The 24,945-nt window shown below is 34.6% G+C and overlaps 1 protein-coding gene across 7 annotated transcripts in view; it reads left to right on the top strand.

Moving 5' to 3' along the window:
- Positions 1-24,945, top strand: part of SNTG1 (syntrophin gamma 1) — an 865,152-nt gene that overhangs the window by 807,568 nt on the left and 32,639 nt on the right. For all 7 annotated transcript variants that reach the window (XR_011543069.1, XM_070630619.1, XM_070630623.1 and 4 more), the window contains 2 exons: positions 3,976-4,128; positions 8,556-8,648. Coding sequence is in view for 6 of the 7 variants with exons in the window: in XM_070630619.1 (XP_070486720.1) it covers positions 3,976-4,128; positions 8,556-8,648 (246 nt within the window). In the remaining variant the exon portion in view is untranslated. The remainder of the gene's footprint in view (positions 1-3,975; positions 4,129-8,555; positions 8,649-24,945) is intronic.

Raw genomic sequence — 24,945 nt, 5'->3', positions numbered from 1 at the left:
AATCCCATTTGATCATTTTGTATGATCTTTTTGATGTATTGCTATATTAGAGTTGCCAATATTTTGTTGAGGATTTTTGCATCTATGTTCTTCAGTAATATTGGCCTGTTTTTTTTCTTTTTTGTGTTGTCCCTGTCAGGTTTTGGTATCAGTGTGGTGTTGGCCTCATAGAATGTGTTAGGAAGTGTTCCATCTTCCCTAAATTTTTGGAGTAGCTTGAGAAGGATAGTTATTAAATCCTCCCTGAAAGTTTGGTAGAATTCTCCAGGGAAGCCATCTGGCCCTGGACTTTTATTTTTGGGGGTGCTTTTGATTACTGTTCCAATTACTTTACTCATGTTTGGTCTATTCAGATTATTTATTTCTTCTTGATTCAGCTTTGGGAGGTTATAGGAGTCTAAGAATTTATCCATTTCCTATAAATTGTCAATGTTGGCATATAGCTTTTCATAGTTTTCTCTTATAATCCTTTGTATTTCTGTGGTATCCATTGGTATTTCTCCTCTTTCATTTTGAATTTTATTTATCTGAACTTTCTCTCTTTTTTTCTTCGCAAGTCTGGCTAAAGGTTTGTCAATTTTGTCTTCTCAAAGGATCTGCTCTTTATTTCATTGATCCTTTCTGCTGCCTTTTTGTTTTTTTAAATAGGATTTGTTTCTGCTCTGATTTTTATTATCTCTCTCCTTCTGCTGACATTGGGCTTTGTTTGTTCTTCTTTTTTTGATTCAGTTAGGTGTAGTTTAAGATTTCTTATTGGGTTTTCTCTTGTTTGTCAAAGAAAGCCTATATTGGCATGAATCTCCCTCTTGATATGGCTTTTGCTGCATTCCATATGAGATGGTATAGTATATTTTCATCTTCATTTGTCTCCAGATACTTTTTGACTTCTCCTTTAATTTCTTCAATGATCCATTGGTTGTTCAATAGCAAGTTGTTTTGTCTCCACATCTTTGTCCATTTCTCTTTTTTCTTGTAATTAATTTCTAGCTTCATAGTATTGTGATAGGAAAAGATGCCTGTTGTTATTTCAATCTTCTTAAATTTATTGAGACTTGCCTCATTTCCCAACATATGATCTATCCTTAGAATGTTCCGTGTGCACTTGAGAAGAAGGTTTATTTTTCTGTTTTTGGAGGGAGTGTTCTATATATGTCTATTAAGTCCAACTGATCTAACTTTTCATTTAATTCCACTGTTTCCTTGTTGATTTTCTGCCTGGATGATCTATCCATTGATGTGAGTGGAGTGTTCAGGTCCCCTACTATTATTGTGTTGTTATTAATATCTCCTTTTAGGTTTGTTAATAGTTGTTTTATGTACTTTGGTGCTCCTGTGTTGGGCGCATAGATATTTACAAGTGTTATGTCTTCTTGATGGAGTGTCCCTTTGATCATTGTATACTGCCCCTCTTTCTCTCTCTTTACCTGTCTTATCTTGAAGTCTACTTTGTCTGATATAAATATTGTGACACGTGCTTTCTTTTGTTTGCCATTTGCTTGGAGTATTGTCTTCCATCGCTTTACTCTGAGCCTGTGTTTGTCATTGGAGCTGAGATGTGTTTCCTGGTGGCAGCATAATGTTGGGTCTTATTCTTTAATCCATCTCGTCACTCTGTGTCTTTTTATTGGAGAGTTCAATCCATTTATGTTTAGGGTGATTATTGATAGAGGAGGGCTTACTGCTGCCATTTTTAACTCTCATTGTCCAGTTCTCCTGCATTTCCTTTGTTTAGGGTCCTGTGTAATTTGGTTTACTGGTTATGTAGTTTTTTATGTTGCATTTCTTTGTTTTCTCCTTATTTATTATTTGTGTCTCTGTTTTAATTTTGCTTAGTGGTTAACATGAGGTTTGTATTCAAAATCTCATAGATAAAAATAGTCCATTTCCTGATGACCTCTTATTTCCTTAGACTAAGCTGATTCACTCCCTTCACGCTTGGCTTCCTAAGGTGTTTTTCTCACAACTTATTCCATGTTGTATTGTGATTTAACAGTTAAAAAGACCAGATTATCTCTGTTTTTGGTGTTTTTCTTCCTCTTATCTTTAATGCTATACTTGAGTATTTGCTAACTTGCTCTGATTCTGTCTACCTATTTATCTGCTTACTCCATGCTTTGTAATCCCTTTCTCCCTCTTTTTTTTTCAGGTATGAGGGCCTTCTGGAGGATTTCTTGCAGGGGGAATCTCGTGGCTATGAATTCCCTTTGCTTTTGTTTGTCTGGGAAAGTTTTTATTTCTCCATCATATCTGAAGGATATTCTCACTGGATAGAGTATTCATGGCTGAAAGGTTTTGTCATTCAAAGATTTGACTATGTTATTCCTGTCTCTCCTAGCCTGTAAGGTTTCTGCAGAGAAATCCACTGAAAGCCTGATAAGGCTTCCTTTGTAGGTTATTTTCTTCTGCCTTGCTGCCTTTAGTATTTTTTCTTTGTCATTCACTTTTGCCAGTTTCACTACTATATGCCTTGCAGTAGGTCTTTTTACATTGACATATTTAGGAAGTCTGGTAGCCTCCTCCACATGGATTTCCTTCCCCAGCTATGGGAAGTTCTCTGCTATTATTCCTTTGGACAAGCTTTCTGCTCCATTCTCCTTCTCTTCTTGAATATCTATAATTCTTATGTTGCATTTCCTATTTGAGTTGAATATTTCTTGGAGACTTTCTTCATTTCTTTTAGTCTTAGTTCTCTCTCCTGCTCTATCTGGAGCATTTCAACATGTCTATCCTCGATTATGCTGCTTTGCTCCTCTATGATGTTCACTCGAGCATTCAGGTAATTCATATTTTATTTTATCTAATCCATTGTGTCTTCCATCTCCAATATTTCTGATTGATTCTCCTTTGTAGTTTTAATCTCTTTTGTGAAGTATCTCCTGAGTTCATTGAATTGTTTCTCTACGTTCTCTTTTAACTCATCTTTTGATGATAACTATTTTGAATTCTCTGTCATTATATTACATATTTTTGTGTCATCAGGGCTGATTTCTGGATACTTGTCATTTTCCTTCTGGTCTGGATACTTAGTATAATTTTTGATACTGCTAAAGGGCGTGACTCTCTTTTTGCTCATTGTGGTATTATTTAGCCATAGTAACCACCTATCACCACTGGGTGGGGTTCAAGAGCCAAGTATTCTGAGCCCTCTGCATTCTGCTGTGATTCCAGGAGCTGGAGCCTGAACTGGGCTGTTTGTGGGGAGGGGCACTTTCTTTGGCATCCTCATGTGGGCTTACTCACTTTGCTCTGGCTATCTGTGCTGCTGAGGTGTTGGCTTGATGAGATCACTCCCCATGGTAACTTTCACCCCAGTAGGGGGCTTCCCTTTGTGCTGCAAATGCTCTTGGGGATCTTTGATATCCCCATGAATGAATGTCCCCTCCCAACTTCCTTCCCTCTCAGAGGCTGTACACAGTCCAAGATTGCAGTCTTTTGGGGAGGGAGCAAGTTTCCCTTACCCTGTTCCACCTCCTCTGAGGGGGCTTCAGCCTCTCCACTCTCTGATATACGGCTGCATGGGTCTTTTAGATGCCTTTTGTGTTGTGTCAATGTCCTCTTTTGGAGTATGAATGTCTTTTTCATTGCATGGTCGAGGGGAGAGATTACCATGAGAGGTCACTCCACCATGATGGTGACCTATGTGTTATCTTTTTGTACAGTAAGAAACTGAATCCTATGTGTTAAATGCTTTGGTAGTTACATTGCTAGTGAGACTTGAAGCCAAAAATCTTAACTTCTATTTTATGGACATGCTTCAGCATGTATACAGAGAAGAAATGCATTAGTTATGGACTGTGAGGCCTGCAATTTGGTCTGCTATGACCATTTTTAATGAAGACTTAGTGATATCATACAGTGTCATCTATATGACTGTAGCACTTTCACCATGTGTTAGTCAACATTGATTCAAGGTATAGCAATGTTAGCAATGTGAATTGATGTACGCCAGCCTATGTAACTCCAGGTTTTCATCAGGACAGTGACCTGCTGGACCGGCGGAAACACTGCTTCATCGTGCAGTCTGAATCTGGGGAGGATCTCTACTTCTCTGTGGAGTTAGATTGTGACCTCGCCCAATGGGAAAGAGCCTTCCAAACAGCAACCTTTCTAGAAGTGGAACGGATACAGGTGAGAGACTGGAATTTTAGGGTCTGTGACTCCCAAAGATGCATGACCACTTCCCTAGAGTTCCAATATAAATTCAGTTAGCATAAGAATACAGTTCTGTGGGTCTTGACCTCCTCAAATACATTCTATAATTACCCATTTTCATTAAACGAATAGTAGCACAGCTCTGAAAAAAACATTTTATTTTTCTGCAATTTTATCTTTCTAAGCTATTTCCTACCATTCATCAACACTGTATTTATAATTTTAATTAAAGTCTACTCTAATTTAAATCTAAAATAGAAAATGCTCTGATTTTAATTAATTGTTTACAAAGCCATTTCCTGTTCTCCAATCATGACCATCTAATTTTCAGCTGAATAGTTTCATTTACTCATAATGCCCTGGCTTCCTAGAAAGTCTTCCCTTCATCTCTACCCTTCAAAATCACACATGGAATTTGAAACTTTTTTCAGTGTAATGTAATCCATGAAGATTTTCCTGGTTTCCAGTCTGTCCTGCCCACTGATTACCACTACTCTTTCCGCTACAATCCTGTTCAAACTCATCCCACTTTGAACACCAATATCACTTTCTTTTGTCCATTTTCTTAGGTCTGTTCACACTCTCCTCTTGTTTTAGGGTGATGTGTGCTTGTCATTCCCCATACTAAATTGTAGATTGCTTGGGATTATTTTACTCATCTACCAACTGAAGTACAGTGCATTTTGTACATCACAGGTATTCAACAGATATTTATTAGACTTTATTTCTTAAGTATCAAGTTATATCTAGATCAAACTTCATAGAATCTTCAGCCTCTACAATTCACAGAACCGTGGAATGGAGCAGGCTTCCAAGTATTTGTTCTGTGGCTGACCTCTAACAGAGACCTATGGCAAAACTGAACAGTTATAATGCACTTGCCACATGCAAATGGGTTCTCAGAGCCAGGACCTAAATAGACATATGGACACTTAATTTTGAAAACAAGTGTATGATGATAATATAGCATTGACTATCCTGGAATGTTTGCTTATAATAGGAGATTTTGACACTTTTTTTAACATGTTGAACTGATTTGTAACACATATTAATTTCTTTTTTTGTGACTACTAACTTCTACAGTCAACACATCAAGTTGCATCAGTATGACATGACAATCCGGGAAAGAGGAAGGAGAAAACTCAAATTTCACTTGTTTCATTGCTCAATTGACAGTTTCTAATAGCTCTGCTGATTGGAAAATATCTAAAAATGCTAAAGTAGCTGAGAAATATTGTTTCAATAATTTAGCTGTATAGAACCTCAGTTCAGTAAAATAGGCAATTTAATATCAATAATGGAAAGATGAAAAATATCTTGTATATTATTTTATTCTAAGTATCAACATCTAAGACCATTTTAAAACATTAAAATATAAGTTAGTTGAATAGGAATTAACATTTTGTTATTTGTAGTGATATTTTTAGGTTTGCCTAATTATCATTCCTCTAGAATATTGTACTTCACTTGGAAACAACTATATGGCAATTTCTACATGTTGGTCTCAATTTAAGATTTCCCTTTAAATCTCCTAATGTTTAGAAATGACATAGGGATAAAATTATGTCGTTTTGCTGTATTTTAATATTATTCTTTGAATCTGGGCTTCATATTCTCTAAGCTGAGGTCCTGAGCAGTGTAATTCTTTGGACTACTGCCATTCCTTTTCACAAGAGCAATTTAAGATGCATATAGTAAGTGCAAGGTAAAATATTAAATGCCTTTTTAGCTTTTAGTTGTTTTATAGATTTTAAATTTCCCTTTGTTTATTTATTAGAAATCAATCATCAATGACTGAACACCTTGGTAGTGTTATTTTCAAAATTCAAGGATGTGCATATATTTACATGAAGAACCTTATGGTTTTCTTCTACATTCTAATATTTCCACTACCATTGAAGTTTCTAAAGAAATAAAGTAAAGAGGAAATATATGTCCTCTTGTGAAATAGGCAGAAAGGAAAAATTTAATGATTTGACTAATATAATTAGTGAATTAATAAATAAAATGGTCTTTTATTTTGAAATTGGTTTTCTGTAATAGGACTGTATCCTAGCATTTTCCAGCTTCTGATCTTTCCTCTACCTATTTGCATATTTTCTGATTAATAAAGTACTTAATATTCATATAAATATCTACATATTTATTTTAAGAGATAATTCATGGAAAGTAAGTATTTCTAAAACATTCCACATTGTCATTTAAATTAACATCTTAAAATTTGGAAAATGTAGTGAATATTGAAACAGGAAGGTGACAATTAATGTGAGTAAACTCTTCCAACATTTCCCTGGTATTCAAAGGACTAGTATTAACCCTAAGTCATTTATAGGATTTTTAGTACCTTTATTTGTCCTATTTCTGAACAATTTTCCCTCAGTGAGTGAATAATATTGGTAAGGGGCAGATAATTGTTTTTGCTTCACACTAATTCAATTTAAACTAATATAGCTCTTTCAAAATAGAATTTTTAATGAAAATGTGTATCACTTTCAAAAATTAATTTCATTTAATTACTATTATTTTAAACCTATTTCATGTGTTTTATCTAGCTATAGATATTTCCAATCATCCAAAAGGGCATATTAAAAAGTATTTTATGTGTGATGTATCTTCAAATGTTGTGGAATAATATGTAAGTGTGCAAATATCTTTCAAAGTGTTTCTACTTTGAACTTCTCTAAAAAGGATAATTTTTTGCTTTTTCTAACTATAATTCAGTTTTATTTTTTTAAAGATAGACATCTGAGCTAAGATCTGTTGCCAATCTTCTTTCTTTTTTTCCCTTCTTCTCCCCAAAGCTCCCCAGTACATAGTTGTATATTCTATTTGTATGTAATTCAAGTTTCACTATAAAACAAACACAGAAATCAAGCAATAAATCAAATATTTCAATATTAAAACATGTATTAAGTATACTCATTCTATATGTTAATTAAGATTATAAATTATAGAATTAAACTTCAGTGGGTCTCAATTTATGTCATATCTGTTTCAATTTAATTATTGAGACAATGACATTTAATTTGTAATTCTGAACTTACTGAGATAAATTTTAATGTTCTGTATTGAAGGTGTTTTCACCTAACATATTCTTTTTAATTAATAGTACTTGAAAATAGCAAACAATTCTGTCTAAATTGGAGGAAATGAGATAACTTTGAACGTTCCTTAATGTTGATAGTAGTTTTAATAAAGTAGTAATGGGAAGATGCAAACATAGAAGATGCCCATGTGTTAAACAAATAAAATTACACCCAGAGGCCCATTAAGTATATTTTCTAATCTGGTTTTTGAAAACTGTAACTCTAGATGAATAATTTGGCATGCTTATAACATTTCTAGGCAAACTGAGCTTAAACACATAAATATAGCTTTTGCTGAAGGCAACTTGATGCATTTAGTCACCATTATAGTCAGAATGTGATTCATATAATGTACTTTTATATATAGCATTATAAAAACAAACGGGATGAAGGATTGGTATTGAAAATTTACTTGAGATAGGTCTCTCCCTCTCTCCTTCCCCCCACCTCCTCCATGTTTCTTTCTTGGTGAATTACAAATATTTTTCATCATTTGACTCTCCTGCTACAGTTTGCAATTAAATGCAAATAAAACTGGCCTATGCACATAAAAGTGCATCATGTTGCATATAAGCCCCAAGTTTTAATTTCATATCTTTTATTTTTATATTTTATTAGTCTTCCTAAAATATTTACACGTAAGTAAAATTATAATTTAATATGATCTCAATGTGAAAAGTCATTAATTGTTGAGTTCTGAAGAATCAGTAGGGTTTACACAAATAATCGTCAAGTGGTAAATGTCTCTGAGAAATAGCTTGCACCACATGGATGAACGTATAGAGACTCTTAAGGTCAAGATGTTTCTTGTATTTCTTGCCCTGGTTGCTGAATCTGTGTTTGTGTGCCTGAGACTTCTCTTTTAATAATATCCATGAAATTGATATGCCAAGAATGTAAGTAATACTTTAATCTTTCATAATTTGATTTTGGTTTAGTGAAAATGCAGCAATCTTTAGCCACAGGATATAACAACTTAAAATAATCTGGTCTACATCTAAAATTTTTTTTACCAGTTTTATTGCCAGTATAGCAAAGGGAGTCAGTGTGGTACAAGGTAAAGATAAGGTCAGACGGAGAAGATTGGAAACTTGGACCTGCATACCCCTTGGCAGGTCAAAAACCACTCAGCTTCTGTTTTGCTAACATTAACATGTTGGTAATACTATCTTCCTTATACAATTATTGCTGGTATTAAACTAGCTATTGTATACAGAATTTATTACAGAGCTGTCACACAGTCTTTGATAAATATTGGCTATTAATACTGATATTGGGCCAATCACATGAAAAGTAACAGTTTTCTTTTCTGTCTAGTGCAAGACATATGCATGTGTGCTGGAAAGTCATCTAATGGGACTTACGATTGACTTTAGTACGGGATTTATCTGCTTTGATGCTGCAACAAAGGTAATGCGTTTGTCAGCTCTAAGAAATGTGCTGCAGACATTCTAATTTAAGAGTGATTGAAAAAAGTTGTAACTCCTATCAGCATTTTAACTGGTTAACATGTGTCAAATTGAAGATCTTCATTTTTGATACTAGAAGAAAATTATGTGTTAATCTGTTTACAGAAAAACGAAAGTTTGAATTTTTAATAAAACAAATATGTTGCCACAAAAAATTGTAACTATATAAACTGAAATCTATGTATAATATGAATATTATACATATATATTTTTTTCTCTTTTGCTAAAGATTTCGCCTCATATTGAGGGAAAATTTCCTTTCTCAAAACTAGTTTTTTAAACAAAGTGTTTCTTTATTATTTTTCTATGTCAACATCTCCAATATCACAATGACAAAATGTATATTTTTAGTTTTAAAGATAATATGTTAGAATTAAAGAATGGAGAAACTTGGGGGTTGGGGTTTCTAGCCAGGGAATGTAACCCTTGTAAACACCTAATAAGGTCTTGAACTGTCTGATTACCTGCCCTTTCCACAAAGGGTATATCTCTGGGAGTGATGTAGATTGAATGATGAAGGGCATCTTCTCAGCCAGTCATATCTAAAAAATGTTAAAGCTCAACTGACCTCCTACCCATCACTAATCTCCTTCCAGTACTGAAGTCACTGCTGCAATTTCTGACTTGGGGCTCTGGTCACCAAAGAGGTCATTCTCTCCCTTCCCATGAGGACATAAATTTCTTAGATTCATTCCACTTTCTCCTTTGTCAAAGTATGGCCTAAAAAATAAACTGATATACTCCTTAGCACTAATTTTAAGGATTAATGAGTAATTTCTTATTGGGAAATTTATATTTTACCTAGAAATTAAGCTTTGTATAGATTTTCAAACACCATAGAAATTCAGCCTTGTACAGATTTTCAAAAACAAATGCAAATAAAACAAGGTAGTGATATAAATGCATGAGAAAGGTAGAGTGTACAGACAGTGGGAGTGTTTTGATCTTGGAAAAGATGGGAGTCTAATGGTGCAGTCCAGCTGGTCACAGCCAAGTAGGATGTGGGTTGTTGTTTGGAGATCTTGTGTTTTTTCATGTCCCAACAATCAAGATTGTCACACAAAATTTCACATTATTAAAGGGTGCCCAATGTTTCATTCTACTTTGACATTGTAAAATTAAATAGGACACATATGCCAGTTAGATTTGACTGTCCAGTGCATTGCCTTTGCATAACACCAAAAGAATGCTTCCCTAAATATGGAATTTCAGACAGCAGCGGCTCTTTTAATGATTCTCAAATGAGACTGCCATACACTTTTCCTATGACTAAAGACTTTCTTTTGAATAAAATGCTCATTCTAATCAGGATAGGGTCATGAGTATTAAATTAATTTAATAAATTAACCAATTTAATTATTAATCAATTTCATAAGTACTAAATTAATGTAACAAATAACTTTAAAAACATACTGATTAGAAAAAAAATTAAAGTCTGTTTTTAAAAATGAAATATTATTGCCAGAGTTGTCACCAAACTCTATCACATGAAGATGAAAGAGTCTCATACTAGTAAATGAGAGGGCAACAGATAAAATTCACCTAAATCCATTTTTTCATGCCTCAATCTATTTTGAGTTTCTGTTTAAGGTTAGTGTAATTGGAGTCTGTGTTAGAGTCCTGTGTTGGCTTTTAATGTGGTAAGGGAGAAAAGCTTGAAATGGGCATTCTACACCACATACCTGTGTTCTCCTGCCCTGGGTGTAACCCTCCTGGAAGGGTTATGATGTCGTCTAGGGCAAACGATTTAGTAGGAAATGGTATTTTAGTAAGTACAAACTTGACATTCAGGAGAAACCAAAGACCCTCAGGTGTAGTGATCACTATCTTTTCATTTTCTGATTTTGTTATTGGAAGTATCTAACTCCAAGACAATCTGAGAATTACAAGGGAGGGAAAAGAATCTATACACGTTATCATGAAGATAGCTTTCATCACTGAAACTGTGACATTTGGGGAGTGAAAGCAAGAGCCAGTAATAATTATGTCAGGACAGCAAGCATAAACCAAGAGAACCCTGTGCAAACCACTGAGTTGACGTCACTGCAAGAAAGTTTGCCTCATTCCGTAAAATGAGCCCAGAAAGAAGTTGGGCTTTTTTGTTTTTTGGGGGAAGATTAGCCCTGAGCTAATATCTGCTGCCAATCCTCCTCTTTTTGCTGAGGAAGACTGGTCCTGAGCTAACATCTGTGCCCATCTTCCTCCACTGCATATGTGGGATGCCTGCCACAGCATGGCTTGCCAAGCGGTACATAAGTCCGCACCCGAGATCCGAACTGACGAACCCTGGGCCGCCAAAGCAGAACATGCAAACTTAACCGCGACACCACCGGGCCGGCCCCAAGAAGTTATTTTTAATTACAAAAAAAACTCAAAAAGGTAATTGTTACATATAAATGAGAACATGTTTTGTCCCAAAATTTTATTAAAATAATTAAACAATATCCAGCTATTTTCTCTACTTGATATGCATGTGGAAAGTATCCTTAAGAATATATGTCCAGCAGATCTTTTAAATGTTTGGATTCAGGAGGGCTGTGGCAGCAATACTACTCATACCCTTTGACTGCACACATTTTCTCTATCTGTACTGCATCTTGATAAGGTCCTCCAACCTTGATGTGACTGTGGAAGCAAACCGAAGGTCTTATGATAAAGTACAGATTCCAAGAAAGGGGAGGATGGTGTTCTGGGTGGTTGATTGAGCTCCACATAAAGCAGATGCTGTGCTATTAATACATCAATGAAGGCGAGAATCGCATTAATGCAAAACGAAAAATCAACCATATTTTTCATTTCTTACAAGAAGTTTTAAAAAATAAAATAAACAGTGATGAAAAAAGTAAACTAAAAGACCAGATCAGAGACTCATGGTAGGAAATGAGTGTGAGCATTATTTAGATTACACTAGAATGCTACAAGTTTGGAAGCTGTGAGGTTTCTAAAATGCTACAGTTTCAGAAGCTGTGAGGTGTCTGGGAATGTCAAGCTAATACTTGTTATTTATTACTTGTGCATGAAAGTCCCCAGGGAAAACCATTTCCCTGGATTTTCTAAGAGAGTACAAGACACACTGAATAGCAGTCTATTCCACATACATTAGTTTATATTAGCAACATAGCAGGGAGCTGTATGTACTTCTCTTTCACTTAGTGTTGTTGGGGTGAATTCCCTCATAGAAATTTATTGCCATATACAGCTCAACTTGTTCTTTGTAATCTTCATCCTTGTTAAGATGTAGCCATTTCAGTGTTAAAGGTTTTGTTACTAATGTGTCAAAGCATGATGTTGCAGCCCTTATATAACTCCCATGGCTGAAAGTATAGATTTGTTGCCTTTATATTCCTTTAAACATGCATAAATGCACTAATTAATTATATCTATTAATAGATTTTCCATGTAAACAGAGACCTCAGCTGCAATATTACTAAATATTTACTGAATACTTGCTGTCTATTGAAAGACACAGGAGGTGTATACATGTTGGTCTTGGGTGTTCAAGGAAAGCTTCACGGAAATGGAGACCCAAGAGCCCTTGATTATCCAGGCAAATGTCTGTAAGTCAGGAAGGACATCAAATTTGAGGTCAAAGGAGATGAGAGATTAAGTTCGTGGGTAACTAAGAGCCAGATAATGAAAGGGGTTCTATTTGGATTCGAGCCTTAGAACAGAGGAATACCTTTGAAGAGTTTCAGACATAGGAATGAAATGATCAAGTGTGTGTTTGATAAAACAAAACTAGTAGAACAATCTATGATTGAGATTGAGAGAATCCAGGCAAACCCTAAATTCTAAATTCTCAAAATCTGTCCTCCACTGGGCGTAGACCACTCCATGACATTTCTGAGAAAATGATATTCATGGTTGGCAAGGTCAAATAAGCACATTATTACAAGTTGAGAGTGAAAATAATCACAGTGTATGCACAGAATTAAGAGATGTTCAGTATGACTGAAGGAAAAGGTACAAGGAGAGCGATGGAGAGACAACGTTGGAGAAAAAAACTGAGCCACATAGTTAAGGTCCAATGTATGTTTCACCTAAATTTGATTTATATTGTGGAAAGATCACTCTAACTGAGGTACAGATTGCACTGATTGGGTGGAGGCAAGATTGAATTAATGGATACTTATTTTTCCCCTCAATAATTTAGAAAAACAACTTTTAAACTATTTTTTTAAACCATGAAATTTTGTAAAACAACATGAGGGAGGGTGCTTTTTATCTGCATCATATGGATAACACCTGAGCTCTAAAGGTTAAAATGACATTGGGGGCATCCTGAGCCCACACCTCAGCCCTCACCGCACTCCACATCATGCCCAGGGGATAAGCTGTCTTCAAGGGCTCCATTGGCTATAATTGGAGACAAGGAATGTTCATCCTGTGTATATGTCTATCGCAATGTCTGGAACACTGTAAGTCTTGGCTCTCGAGCCTGGGTAAAAGTAGAACACAGTATTACTCATATTGTTACCGTTTCCTTGGTAGAGTCTCTGGAACCACTAGTTCCCAAAATTGTTATTGTCTGATAATTTTTTAAAAAATGTTTTAATAGTTGAATTTGAGAAATTGTAGGATAAAATACTTAAAAGATTTTTTTACTTTAGGATATCTAAGAGACAGTGCTAAGACATTAGCATATTAAAAATGTTTTCAAAAGCATAATTGGCTAACAGATCTACAAAGACAATAAACATGAAGTAAAAAGTAACATTTTTAAGAATTAGTTCTGTCTTATATTAGAGGCTGCTGTAATGATTTCCTGTTTTCTTCTTGTCCCCATTCCAACTTTCATTGAATATAAATTGAAAGCATTGTCTCGGGTAGATTTGTAAAACTCACACATGTGCACAGTGACCTGCATTTTAGGAACTTGTAATCTGTGCAGTAAAATATGATGTCAACCTAACTTAAATCACTTCCTTCTTGTTTTCTGGGTTTTGTCTACAAAGTTAGAAGACTTCCTATTACCAAATAATTGCGCTTCAGAATTAAATTCACTGTCAACACATTAACATTTGTGATTCATGAAATATCTAAATCTATATAATCCATTTGTACTTTTAAGTAGACACTGATTTCTATAGGGTTTCAAGGTAAAATTTGAAATGAAGTTAATATGACCTATATTTACACTTTTCATTTTAATAACTGTTTGATCTGGATTGGACAAATTGAAAGTCACTGATTATAAGGAGCTTTGAGCTACTGTTTCTCCTAAAAATATATGATTTTCATGTACACACACTCATTTCATAATATGTTTGACTTTTTCTAAAATGCATTTATATAATTATAATATGAATTCCATAGGTTAAACATCTCAAAATAGAATTAAACTTTTATTGTTTTTATTTTATGCCATTTATGCTATAATATTTCAACTATTTCATATAAAAGGTAACAATTACAGGGGCTCGCCCCGTGGCCGAGTGGTTAAGTCCGTGCGCTCCGCTGCAGGCAGCCCAGTGTTTCATTGGTTCGAATCCTGGGCACGGACATGGCACTGCTCATCAAACCACGCTGAGGCAGCATCCCACATGCTACAACTAGAAGGACCCACAACGAAGAATATACAACTATGTACTGGGGGGCTTTGGGGAGAAAAAGGAAAAAATAAAATCTTTAAAAAAAAAAGGTAGCAATTACAAATCTAAAAGGAAAATTTGGAATTACCAAAATGAATATTTTCTTGAACTATCTCCTACATAAATAGAAATCTTAAATATACATACACTATAATGTACTTATGACAATATTCATATATATCTCAGCATTTTTCATTTTTACCATATCTTTCAATCTTTTTTCTCTTTGGCTGTGTAACTTACAGCCCCCTCAAAATGGACAAAGACAGCTATTTGATGGAATCTTTATGTTCTTCTTCAGATAAATTATTTCTTCTTTATATTTAGGAGAATGAAGAACATTGCATTTATTGCAAAACAAACTCAGGCATTTAGGGAAACAATCTATCAGGTAAATTTTTTTAAACCTCAAGCATTTCAAAGATAACTCTAAAGTAAATGTTCAAAAGAGAAGCATTAACCAGTAGCTTTCATGCCAGTTTTCATGCCATAGCTAGATGTAGTATAATAATAAAGTTTTCTAGATTTTTAATTCATTTTTGGCCATATAAGAACATTATAAAGCAATGTAGAAATTAACACATGCTTTGCTGTTATATTTATAATTCAAAGTATATAAAGAATAAAATCAGGTAAGAGTCAAAAAATTTTGGGCTAATATGTTTTACATACTTCTTCCATTTTATCCTTTCTTTCTCTTCCTTCACCCTTTTAAATTTTTAATTGTACTTCCTTTCTGTGGCTTTTGATACATTTTATTTTTCCTGGATTATTTTTTGTTAATATTGAGAAAATCTTACTTAAAATTTTTCTCATTGTATTTCAGATTGTCTTTCCTTTGGTCATCAGTTTTGGTTTTCACGAAATTTTTTTACTACAATGTATTAACCTCTGAAACTCTCACATAATAAATGAGAATAATAATAGCTGTGTATCTATCTTGGGGCATTATTCTAAAATTAAATGAGATACCTTGTTAAAAAAATAGTAAACTATGAAATATAAGGTATAGATTCTGAACTATTTAAGTATTATTTCCGACTAGCCCATCTTCCATTGGATCTTGTCTCAACCACAAATCATGTCTTTTCATCTAATCCTAGGAATTCATCCTGCTTTTCCCCTCTTATTTCAAATTCCCTAGAATGCATCAATGAGCTTCTTTTGTCCTCCTATCCTTAACATCTGCAGAAAATCACTTGGCTGCTGCAGCCTCATTTTTTCACCTCTAAAATGGATATGCAAATGCCACTTTTCACACAGGATTATTGTAATGTTTAAATAAGAAAATATATGTGGAGCGTGTTGTGCAGCGAGTGGTGTGCATGCATGGTAAACCTTCAATAAGAGGTGGACACTTATTTTACTCACATTATGCTGCATAGTTCTGACAACTGCAGGGTCAGCACCAACAACATCTTGTTACTGTGCTGCCCTTCTCAAGATGCCAAAGAAGCACTGTGTTTTCTAGAAATCTTGATCAATCAATCAACACATTTGTTTGCTACATTCTGGTCCTTGTGGGTCTCTGCTTTCATAGAGGTCTTTGTTCTTGTGGCACCTAGTGGAGAAGATTGTCATTAAACAAGTAATTATAAGTTTAATGATTCTCAGCAAAGGGAGTTCAGGATAGCATGGAAACATGTAAACCAGGTTAAGGGGCCATAGGCAGTACCTGGAGACAACTAGATTTCACCTGAGAATTAGTAGGTCATGAGTGGCTAACTGGGCTCACAGTGGAGGAAGATTGAGTAGCATGTGTGAAAGAGAGGTGAGAGAGCACTGACAGAGGTTCAGCATGGCAGCAGCAGGAGAATGAGGAGGGAGCAGTATTTGAAAGTAAAGTAGTCAGGCACCAAATAATGAGAAGTCTCGGACTTCATGTTAAAGATTTGGCACTTACATCAGTTAGCTGGGGTCACAAAATTGCTATGTAACTCACAATGACAATACTTCACTGCCTTACAGCAGCAAATACTTATTTCTTACCCTTCTATGGGATTCAGAAGATTGATCTGGACAGGTCTCATTCCTGAGTCTGCAGTGTGGATGGTTCCATAAAGCATCCATGAGTTGACTCTGCTCTGCTTGTTCCACATTCCTCCCAGAAGCAGAAGCCTAGCCCAGACATGTCCTTTTTCTGCAAATGACAAAGGTGGAAGAGAGGAAGTCTTAATGTGCAATTCTTCTTTAGCCCCTGCTCTTAGAACAGCTGAAAAATCCCCCTTGTCAAAGCATGTCACATGGTTGAGCCACAAACCAGTAAGAAGGCAGATCATCCCAGTCTATTTTGGGAGAGTACTTCAGAGTTACATTGCAATAGGTGTGGACACAGGTGATGATGAAAATTAGGGCTGAGGCACCCATCGTGTCAAGGGCCGTGGAAAGATATTAATGGATTTTATGCCGGAACATGATCCAATCTATGATGACTTTGGTACCCTTGTGGAGAGTGCTTTGGAGAGGGAGAAGAGTGTACGTAGGGAAAGGAGGAGGCTATTAGGAGACTTGTGGCTTAGAGCAGGGTACTTTGAGAATGCAGAGCAGCAGGGAATTGAGTAATAAGGATATACTGTCAGTAGGGCTTGGAGAGAGAGAAGACGGAACTAAGTATGGCACTGAAGTTTCCGACCTGAGTAGCTGTGTGGGAAAAAGAAATACACTGAAAAGGAGAGGATTTTCAGGACATCTGTTGAATTATTCTCATGAAAGTAGCTATGGAGAGGTTACTGAATAGTTACTATGTTCAATGTAAAAATGAAGAGGCTACTTTCTTACTTTTTTAGTGACAGGAAATCAGTGCTATGTATCTTACCTTAGGTAAATGTCTTTTCTAAGTCTCTTGGAAAAGCACACCCTAGTAGTGTGATATACCATAGGATTCATATATTAGAGACAAACATATTGTCAAAGTGTAGTTCTGATATCTTTTCCCTATCCTTGCAGTGTTGTATAACTGTTTTTACCTGTCTCAGAGTGATTTCTATCCCAAGAGACTCCTTGGTCTGTAAGACAAACAAGTTTCTGGTGGCAGGCCTCACAGGAGACTGAGATGGGAACTTATTCCAAATCCCTTGGATAAATACAATTTAGCTCTACCTGGAACCTCCCACATTGGATCTATTCCATATAGATCCATTCAAGCACAAGACTTACATATATCCTCACTGACCTTGAGTAATTCAGACTTTAGTCTTCAACTGCTTACAATATTGTAGGGCATTTTTAACTAAATCAAAATGATTCAGCTCGGAAGGAAAGATTATGCATCTCAAGGTAATTAATTGTATGTTGCTAATTTAATGGACACAATAGTTTCCCAAGTGATGCCTTTTACATTTGAGTCAAATGTAAACTATGGATTTCTAGAAATACAAATTTCTTTGAATTTCAGGATTTTTAAAATTATGTTCAGGTAAAAAAAGAATAAATGATTAACTCAGATCGATAAACTTGTAAATGTGAAAAACAGTACTGTCTCACAAATGAAGATATGCAGATACTTATTCATTAAATTTAGCAATTATTTGATAAAGTGCTTAATCTCTGTCAGTGGAGCAGCCTGAAGACAACCTAGAGGAGAATGAAACAGTGATGTCTTATTACATTGCACAGACATATTGACTTAGATATAGCTATCTCAGTAAACTCATTTCATTTTCTCTCTAGACCTGTCACTATCTATTGAACCCTCACCTATGTGTGCATATGTTACAAAGAAATAACTAGAAAACAGTTGATTTATATAAAGAATCAATAATATGAATTCTAAGTGTGGCTCAATTTTATCATGATGCCAGAAAAAAGCAACAACAATAAACAAGACAAACACAAAACCTTAATGATGCGAGACATTTATACCAACAAAACCAAATTCTCCTGCATGTTTGTATTATACAGATAGCACGTAAAGTTTCTCAAAATAAAATCAGTGCGTTAAGAATAACAAATAGCATACCATGTCCAGTAGTATGTGGAAGCACATTAATGCTTCCTTTCCCACATGCAGTTTGGTTATCCTGTTGAAAAATTTTACGTGGCTATGATTAAAATAAAGACTGTATATCAACTCACCAGACTGATGACTTTAAGCTATTGCAACATAACCTATGAGGTCTGAGTTTTAGAAGCACCTTTCTGTTCTTTTCTTTCTTCTTCTTAATAGCTTCCAAATAAATTATTAAAGTAAAAGTCTGTATACCTCTCTTTGAATGTTCCATATATTTGATGGAAATATATATACATACACAGTCATGAACCACTTCATGATAGGGATACATTCTAAGAAATGTTTCAGGCTATTTCGTCATTATGTGAACATCATGCAATATACTTACACAAACCTGGACGGTATAGCCTACTACACACCTAGGCTATATGGTACTAATCTTATGGGACCACCTTCATATATATACAATCTATCATTGACCAAAACATCATTATGTGGCGTGTGACTGTATCCCTATATATAAAGTCCATTTGGAGGAAACAAATTTAAGTGAAATATGTTTGATAGAGAAGCTCTGAGCTTGATTGGGCAATTTCATCCAGTCATTAGGCAACTGGCCTGATGATAATAAATTTCTGTTTTGTTAACTCCAACTCAGACATGCATCTCGATCTCTAAGACTGCATATTAACACATCTCAACACAGTGTGTCCAACTCTTAGTTTGTTGTCCATTTCAGTTTGGCTCCTTTGCATTCCTATCTCAGTTATCAAAAAGAATCTGAATTGTGTTCTATACTCATGTCTCTTCCTCAAAACTCCCTGAAAGGATTAGCCTAACTAAGGTAGTCCCTTCTCATTTGGATTGCTGCAATATCTTCCAAACAGGCTGTCCTGATTTACTATTGAATATGCTCTTTTTTGTGCATTAGCAATGTCTCATGACTATTGATACACACTAGGAATACAAAAATGGATACAGTCCTTTCTCTCAAGAGTCTACAGTCTAATGAAAGAGACAGATCTGGAACTGGGTACTTGCAGATAGGATGGCAAGGAGACAAAGCATTATGAGTATATAAAGTTACAGCCCTCTCTATTCCATCCACCATACCATCGCCAGATTAATGATACTTCTAAAATCTAAACTTGGCCTTGTCATCAGTCTCTCTTGTTAAATTACTTCACTGTCTTCCTTCTGCCTTTAAGACAGTATCTGTTAGCAGAGTTTAGAAGCCTCTTAATGTTCTGGTCTCTGCCTGCAATTTAGCATCATCTCCTGTATTTCCCTCAGTATTTAGTGGCTCACTCACGCACTATGCTTTTACAGATAACACTCCCACAGCTTACATTCATCCTCGAATGCAAGTCTTCATCCAGTAAGTCTTTATTCACCAATTTGATTTAGACGTCTCTTCTTTGAGAGCAGAGAATCATAGGCATGCTCCAGCATAGCACTTATTATGAAGTATTACAATTGAGTCTTGTGAAGATATCAACACATCTTTTTTTTGGAGACTCAAGCACAGTTCAAGAATATGAAATTAATTCAATGACTAGTAATGAATACCTTGATGAGTATGATACCACCAAAGGAATTAAGTGAAAGACAGCTATAAGCTTTCATCTACTTCTGTGATATTTTGATATTTCTATTTTGTATTTGTGTATTCATCATCCCCATTCAAATTTATAAAATTTATAAAATTAGTATATAGTTTAAGTTCTACTTTTAGTGAAAAAGAAATTAAGTCCAAAGATATATTTAATTAGGATAAATTTCACATGAGTGGAAAACAGATGAGAAGTATGAAAATGAGCAAAGAAAAATAGTTTAAATAAAAGGTTTCCTATTGTTTCTATTAAATATCACCCTTAGCTCACCCACAAAAAAGAGGAAGCGAAAGGAGACACACTGAACACAGAACATTGACTTTTGCCGTAAATTAACTCCAGGGGTAGAAGTGTGTATAGAAAGCAAGATATATGTGCTTGGGCTTCTTGCCAGAGTTGAAGGATGATGCAAAATGGAAACAGAGCTGTGTGGGAAGGTGTGATTTACTGCTTAAGTATAGACTAATCGAGACAATTTTCAAGAGGAAAAAAAGTATGTTTCTGGTTATCCCTGGGCAACCATTAGTTAAATGTCAAATACCAGGTGATTGGTGTTATAAAGGAGGGTAAAAACAGACCTTGCCTTCAAAGCATTTTTGCTGTAATTTTTAACATGTTTTATGTAATAAGTTGTAATCCATATAGATTGTTCTTTCTAGTGTTTTTGCCTCCTATGTAGCAAAATATCCTACTCCTATTTCTCATAAGATAGTTGACCTAGTGCTTAAATTACCTCCATTATGTGGATGTTATGTAAGTTTTTCTAAAGAGGGATTTTTCTGTGGGGCATGAAAAACTGGAGCCTGCAGTGAACTGATAAGAAAACTGATAAAGGATGTATTAGAAATTGTTTTGCCTATTTTTGTTAAACATGTAAGTTTTTCAATATCATTAATGTGACTTAACTTTTCATTTGTATATAATTAGTGAATTATATTTTTCAATAGTCTGCATGCAAGGAACTTGCTATACAAATGTGAATTCACTCACTAACCTCTTGCATCTCTATTCTATGATGGAAGTTACAGCTAGCTTTGAAAAGTCATTGTTATATATGACAAAAAGAAAGAGCAAGGGCAGGTCTTTTCTTTTTCCTTTCCACTGAAGTTCTCTAGATCACTGCATTTCCAAACTTTAAGCCAATTCTACCAATGAATCTTAAACAAATGAATAGCTGATGAGTAACTTTTTACTTGTAGAGAGAGAGAGAAAAAAAGCTCAAAATAGCAACAGTAATATAAGGAAGAAGAAACAATGGCTCAGAACACTGTATGTTTGACAAAATCACTAGTTTACATCCCTGGGTTTGATGTCCTCTGCTAAATGAGACTCTGGGTCTCTCCTCTCTGTTAAGCAAGGAGTCAGGCATTTGCAATGAAAGTTCATATGTAATCATGTTCAATGAATGAGTCTGTGATGTTTAGTTAGACAAGTTACTATAGAAATTCAAATAAGCAGGTTGGGATAAAAAATATGAACCATGGAGGATGACAGGCTTGGGTTTGATTCCTACTTATTACCTGTGAAATATCATGCATGTGTATTATGCATACTTAATTGTATCATCTGGAAGGTGGCAATACTCGGGCTGTTGCACAGCTCTTGCAGGGATTTGAGAAAATGCCCTTTCAAGGGCCTAGCACACACTTATCCTCATTGTAATGACAAAGATGAGGCTCCATTGCAGGACAACAGTGGACTCACAGAATGCTTCACCAGCACTAAATAAAGTATTCTGAAATTACTTATGATCCATACATGTGTTCACCTATTGAATGATTCAGTATCAGGATTGAATGATGGATTACGTACTATGCACCTCATTATCTTCACATGAAATATTCTACTTGATAGCACTTCAACGTTTTATCTTCAATCACACATAGATTAACCATTATTTATAAGCACAATTTATAAGGATTACACACTGGTTTAAGAATGGTGACCTTAAATTAGAAACCCCAAATGGCATTGAAGCCAACATTCTTTAGCATTTATATGTTCAACTGCATTTTTTAAAATAAAATGTATCTGTTATAAATAGTAGCTCAGAGGTAAATGATTCTTTTGCAGAATTTATTTTTCTTTCATAATCTTGAATTGTGGGAGCACTTTGCTTATACTGTATATGTTCCTATTACTTGCTTGCTTTCTTGGCTTTGTTATAACTACAATATAGAAATTGCTGTGACTCATATTATTCTTTCTTCATACATATAGATATTTTTACTTGCAGCATTTAGGCACTTAAAATATTTAAATATGTCTTCAAAATGCCAGATATATTTTATATTTATCATTTCATATAGTCTTTCAAAGAACATGTTGAGGTAAATACTGTTTCTGACTGTCAGAAGCAAAAAAATATGTTTTAATAAATCCAGGCTGCATTTTGGGTCCATTATTACTATACTTAAATCCATTAAATATTTCATTTTATAGTGCATATTTTTTGTCATTTCTTGAAATGTATTCCATAGAAAAAGCTACCTAGTTAAACAAATGAGTTGTTTTTCTGGAAATATCTTCAGACTTCATTTTCGTAAGAAACATCACCAAATGTATTTGAACTCCTTTTCTGGAGGAGTAAGCAGAAGCAGTCATCTATGGAAAGACTTGGGGAAATGAAAATCTAGTCTGCAATCATTTATTATGAAATCTTTGGGTCACATTCCAGATTTCAAAAAAATTCAGCAATTTCTTCATACATAGCTATTAGATTTGTTTTGTTTTTGTCGTTTTTCTTCCTCCTTTGGACTTGATCTCCTTCAAGTCCAACAAATTAAGATTAGTACTGGTGTCAGGAATTTTACAATCCAAATCCAAGGTACCTTCGTCAAAGTGATCTAGAGAATGCAGGGACCATTGGAGTCGCAAAATCCAGGACATACCATCGACTGCTTGCTTACACCATGTCCACTCTACAGATGGAAATTACACAGTACTTTATAAGTTCTCATTTTAGTACAGTGTATTTTTTCCCCACCTCTCCCAGTTACATGGCTCCAATAACATGACAGCCACATCATAAAAGAGAAGTGAAGAAACTTTTTTCTTTAAAACTTATTTTGCCTTAATGGATTTCTTTCACAAAAGTTAGGTTCATTGTGTGTCTACTGAATGCCAGCTGCTCTGTTAGGATCTAGGGATGCAGTGATGAGCTAGTCAGATCAACTACCTGTCAACTTGAAGCTCTCTTTACCATGGAGAGAGACAGAGCAGGATGACCACAGATTGCAGTTAGATCTGTGAAGGAAACAAGCAAGGTACTGAGAAAGAGAAGACCTCAGAAAGCCTTTTAATAGTTGATGGGAAAAAATTCTCTGAGGCAGTGATCTTTATGGGGGGACCTACGTGGTAAGAATAAAACAGCTGTGAAATGAATTACAGGAAGAATTTTCAAGCAAAGAGAACAGTAAGAGTTAAGCCAGAAACATGAAAGGTCTTTGCTTTTTCCAGAAACATAAAGGGGAGAAGGGGTGAGGGGCGCGGGTAAAAAGATTATCCTAATTGCTTTATAGAACATGGATTCATGTTTACCTTATGTAAAGCCTTTATTCTATGGCATAATAAATATTTGTATTTAACATTTACCTTGTACTTTAAACCGTCTTAATTAACTACATTTTTCATGTTTGATATCAGAAGTAGGATGGGTAAATGGTTTTGGAGGATAGCACAGATATAGTGGAGATAATCACAAGCAAATAAATGCAGATACAAGCTGAAAGATATTCTGCATCTCTGGTCATCTATCACTAAGTAAGAAGTGTCAGATCTCTATTTGGAAAAGAGATGAAAGTAGGAGACATTTTTCTCTAATCTGAGTTTCCTGGAGTTCTAGTTGAATATCTGGCCCTTTTGTGGTCAATAAGTGGAAGAACCCTGCAATTTACTGTCCAAAATGTGATAATAAGTAATTATTTATTATCTGATAAGTTGGTTTCATGATATTGGTCAACCTGTAATATAGTTCTGTTCAAAAGTTATTTTTAAAAGACTGTTATCCCTAAAACATAAACATATATCTTGGCACATTAAAGAAAAATTAAGAGATATTTATATTGATTATCTAAGGAATAATAAGCAGGGTTATTATTTTTGGTATGTAATTTTTAGTATAGTAAAGTATCACAGCTTGTGGAGATGCAAATACAAGTGGTGTATTCACCAGTATATATTCCAGTGCACTTTAGCTACGTAAGTTTCTTAATTTAGGAAAATATTGATTTTACCACAACCCTGTGTTCTACCAATAGTACATATTCATATTATTATCACAATAACAAATAACATATCCAATGTTGAAGTTTTTAACTGAATTTATGATAGTATTCAAAGTAATAAATTTAATTTTGACGTAACGAAATTTCTAAAGATTTATTTTGATTTCACAAATTGAATGAAAAACAGTTATTAAAGGTAAGTGATTTTCCAATTGAAGCATTGATAGACAAATATCATTTAATTGTGAAGTTCTTCTGCTAATGCAGACAAAGCAATATCAATAGCTTTGCTTTGATACATGAACAAGAATCCTGAAAGTCCAGAATTAGCAGATTTGATTTAGAAGGGAAGTCATTTGATCTAAACAGAAATTTATCCTTAAAGAATGATTTTAAACTATACTTACTCATCTAAATATATTATAACAACTTCTTTGGTAACTTTTAAAAAGTAACCACTAACATTTTAAGTATCTACTAATTTGTGCCTTTTTGTTTGTATGTGATCAGTGTTACAGTGGTTCCCATGGTGGATGGGTAAAGATCAAAAAACATTTTGTTCAATTATACACTCGTTATCAACTTTTTGAGATATTTGAATTCACTAGTTAATCTTTCATTATACACTCACATTCATTTTTTAACTTATTGTAGTTGAAGAGTCTAATGTAAAATTTTAAAAATACCAAACCATAAAAGAGTTTTTTATTTTAGTCATGCAATAAACAAGACCTCTATCACTAGAGTATTCAGATTACTGTCTAAAAAACCCTATAGAACTTCCACTGATCATCTGTTTCCTGTGCATCCTTCATTTACATACCATCTATAGTTTCCTCTGTTTCCCACTGGTCCCTCT

This window comes from Equus przewalskii, chromosome 8, assembly GCF_037783145.1.
Source record: "Equus przewalskii isolate Varuska chromosome 8, EquPr2, whole genome shotgun sequence".
NCBI lineage: Eukaryota > Metazoa > Chordata > Mammalia > Perissodactyla > Equidae > Equus > Equus przewalskii.
Note: the sequence above shows the minus strand (reverse complement) of the source record. Positions and strands in the feature narration are given on the sequence as shown.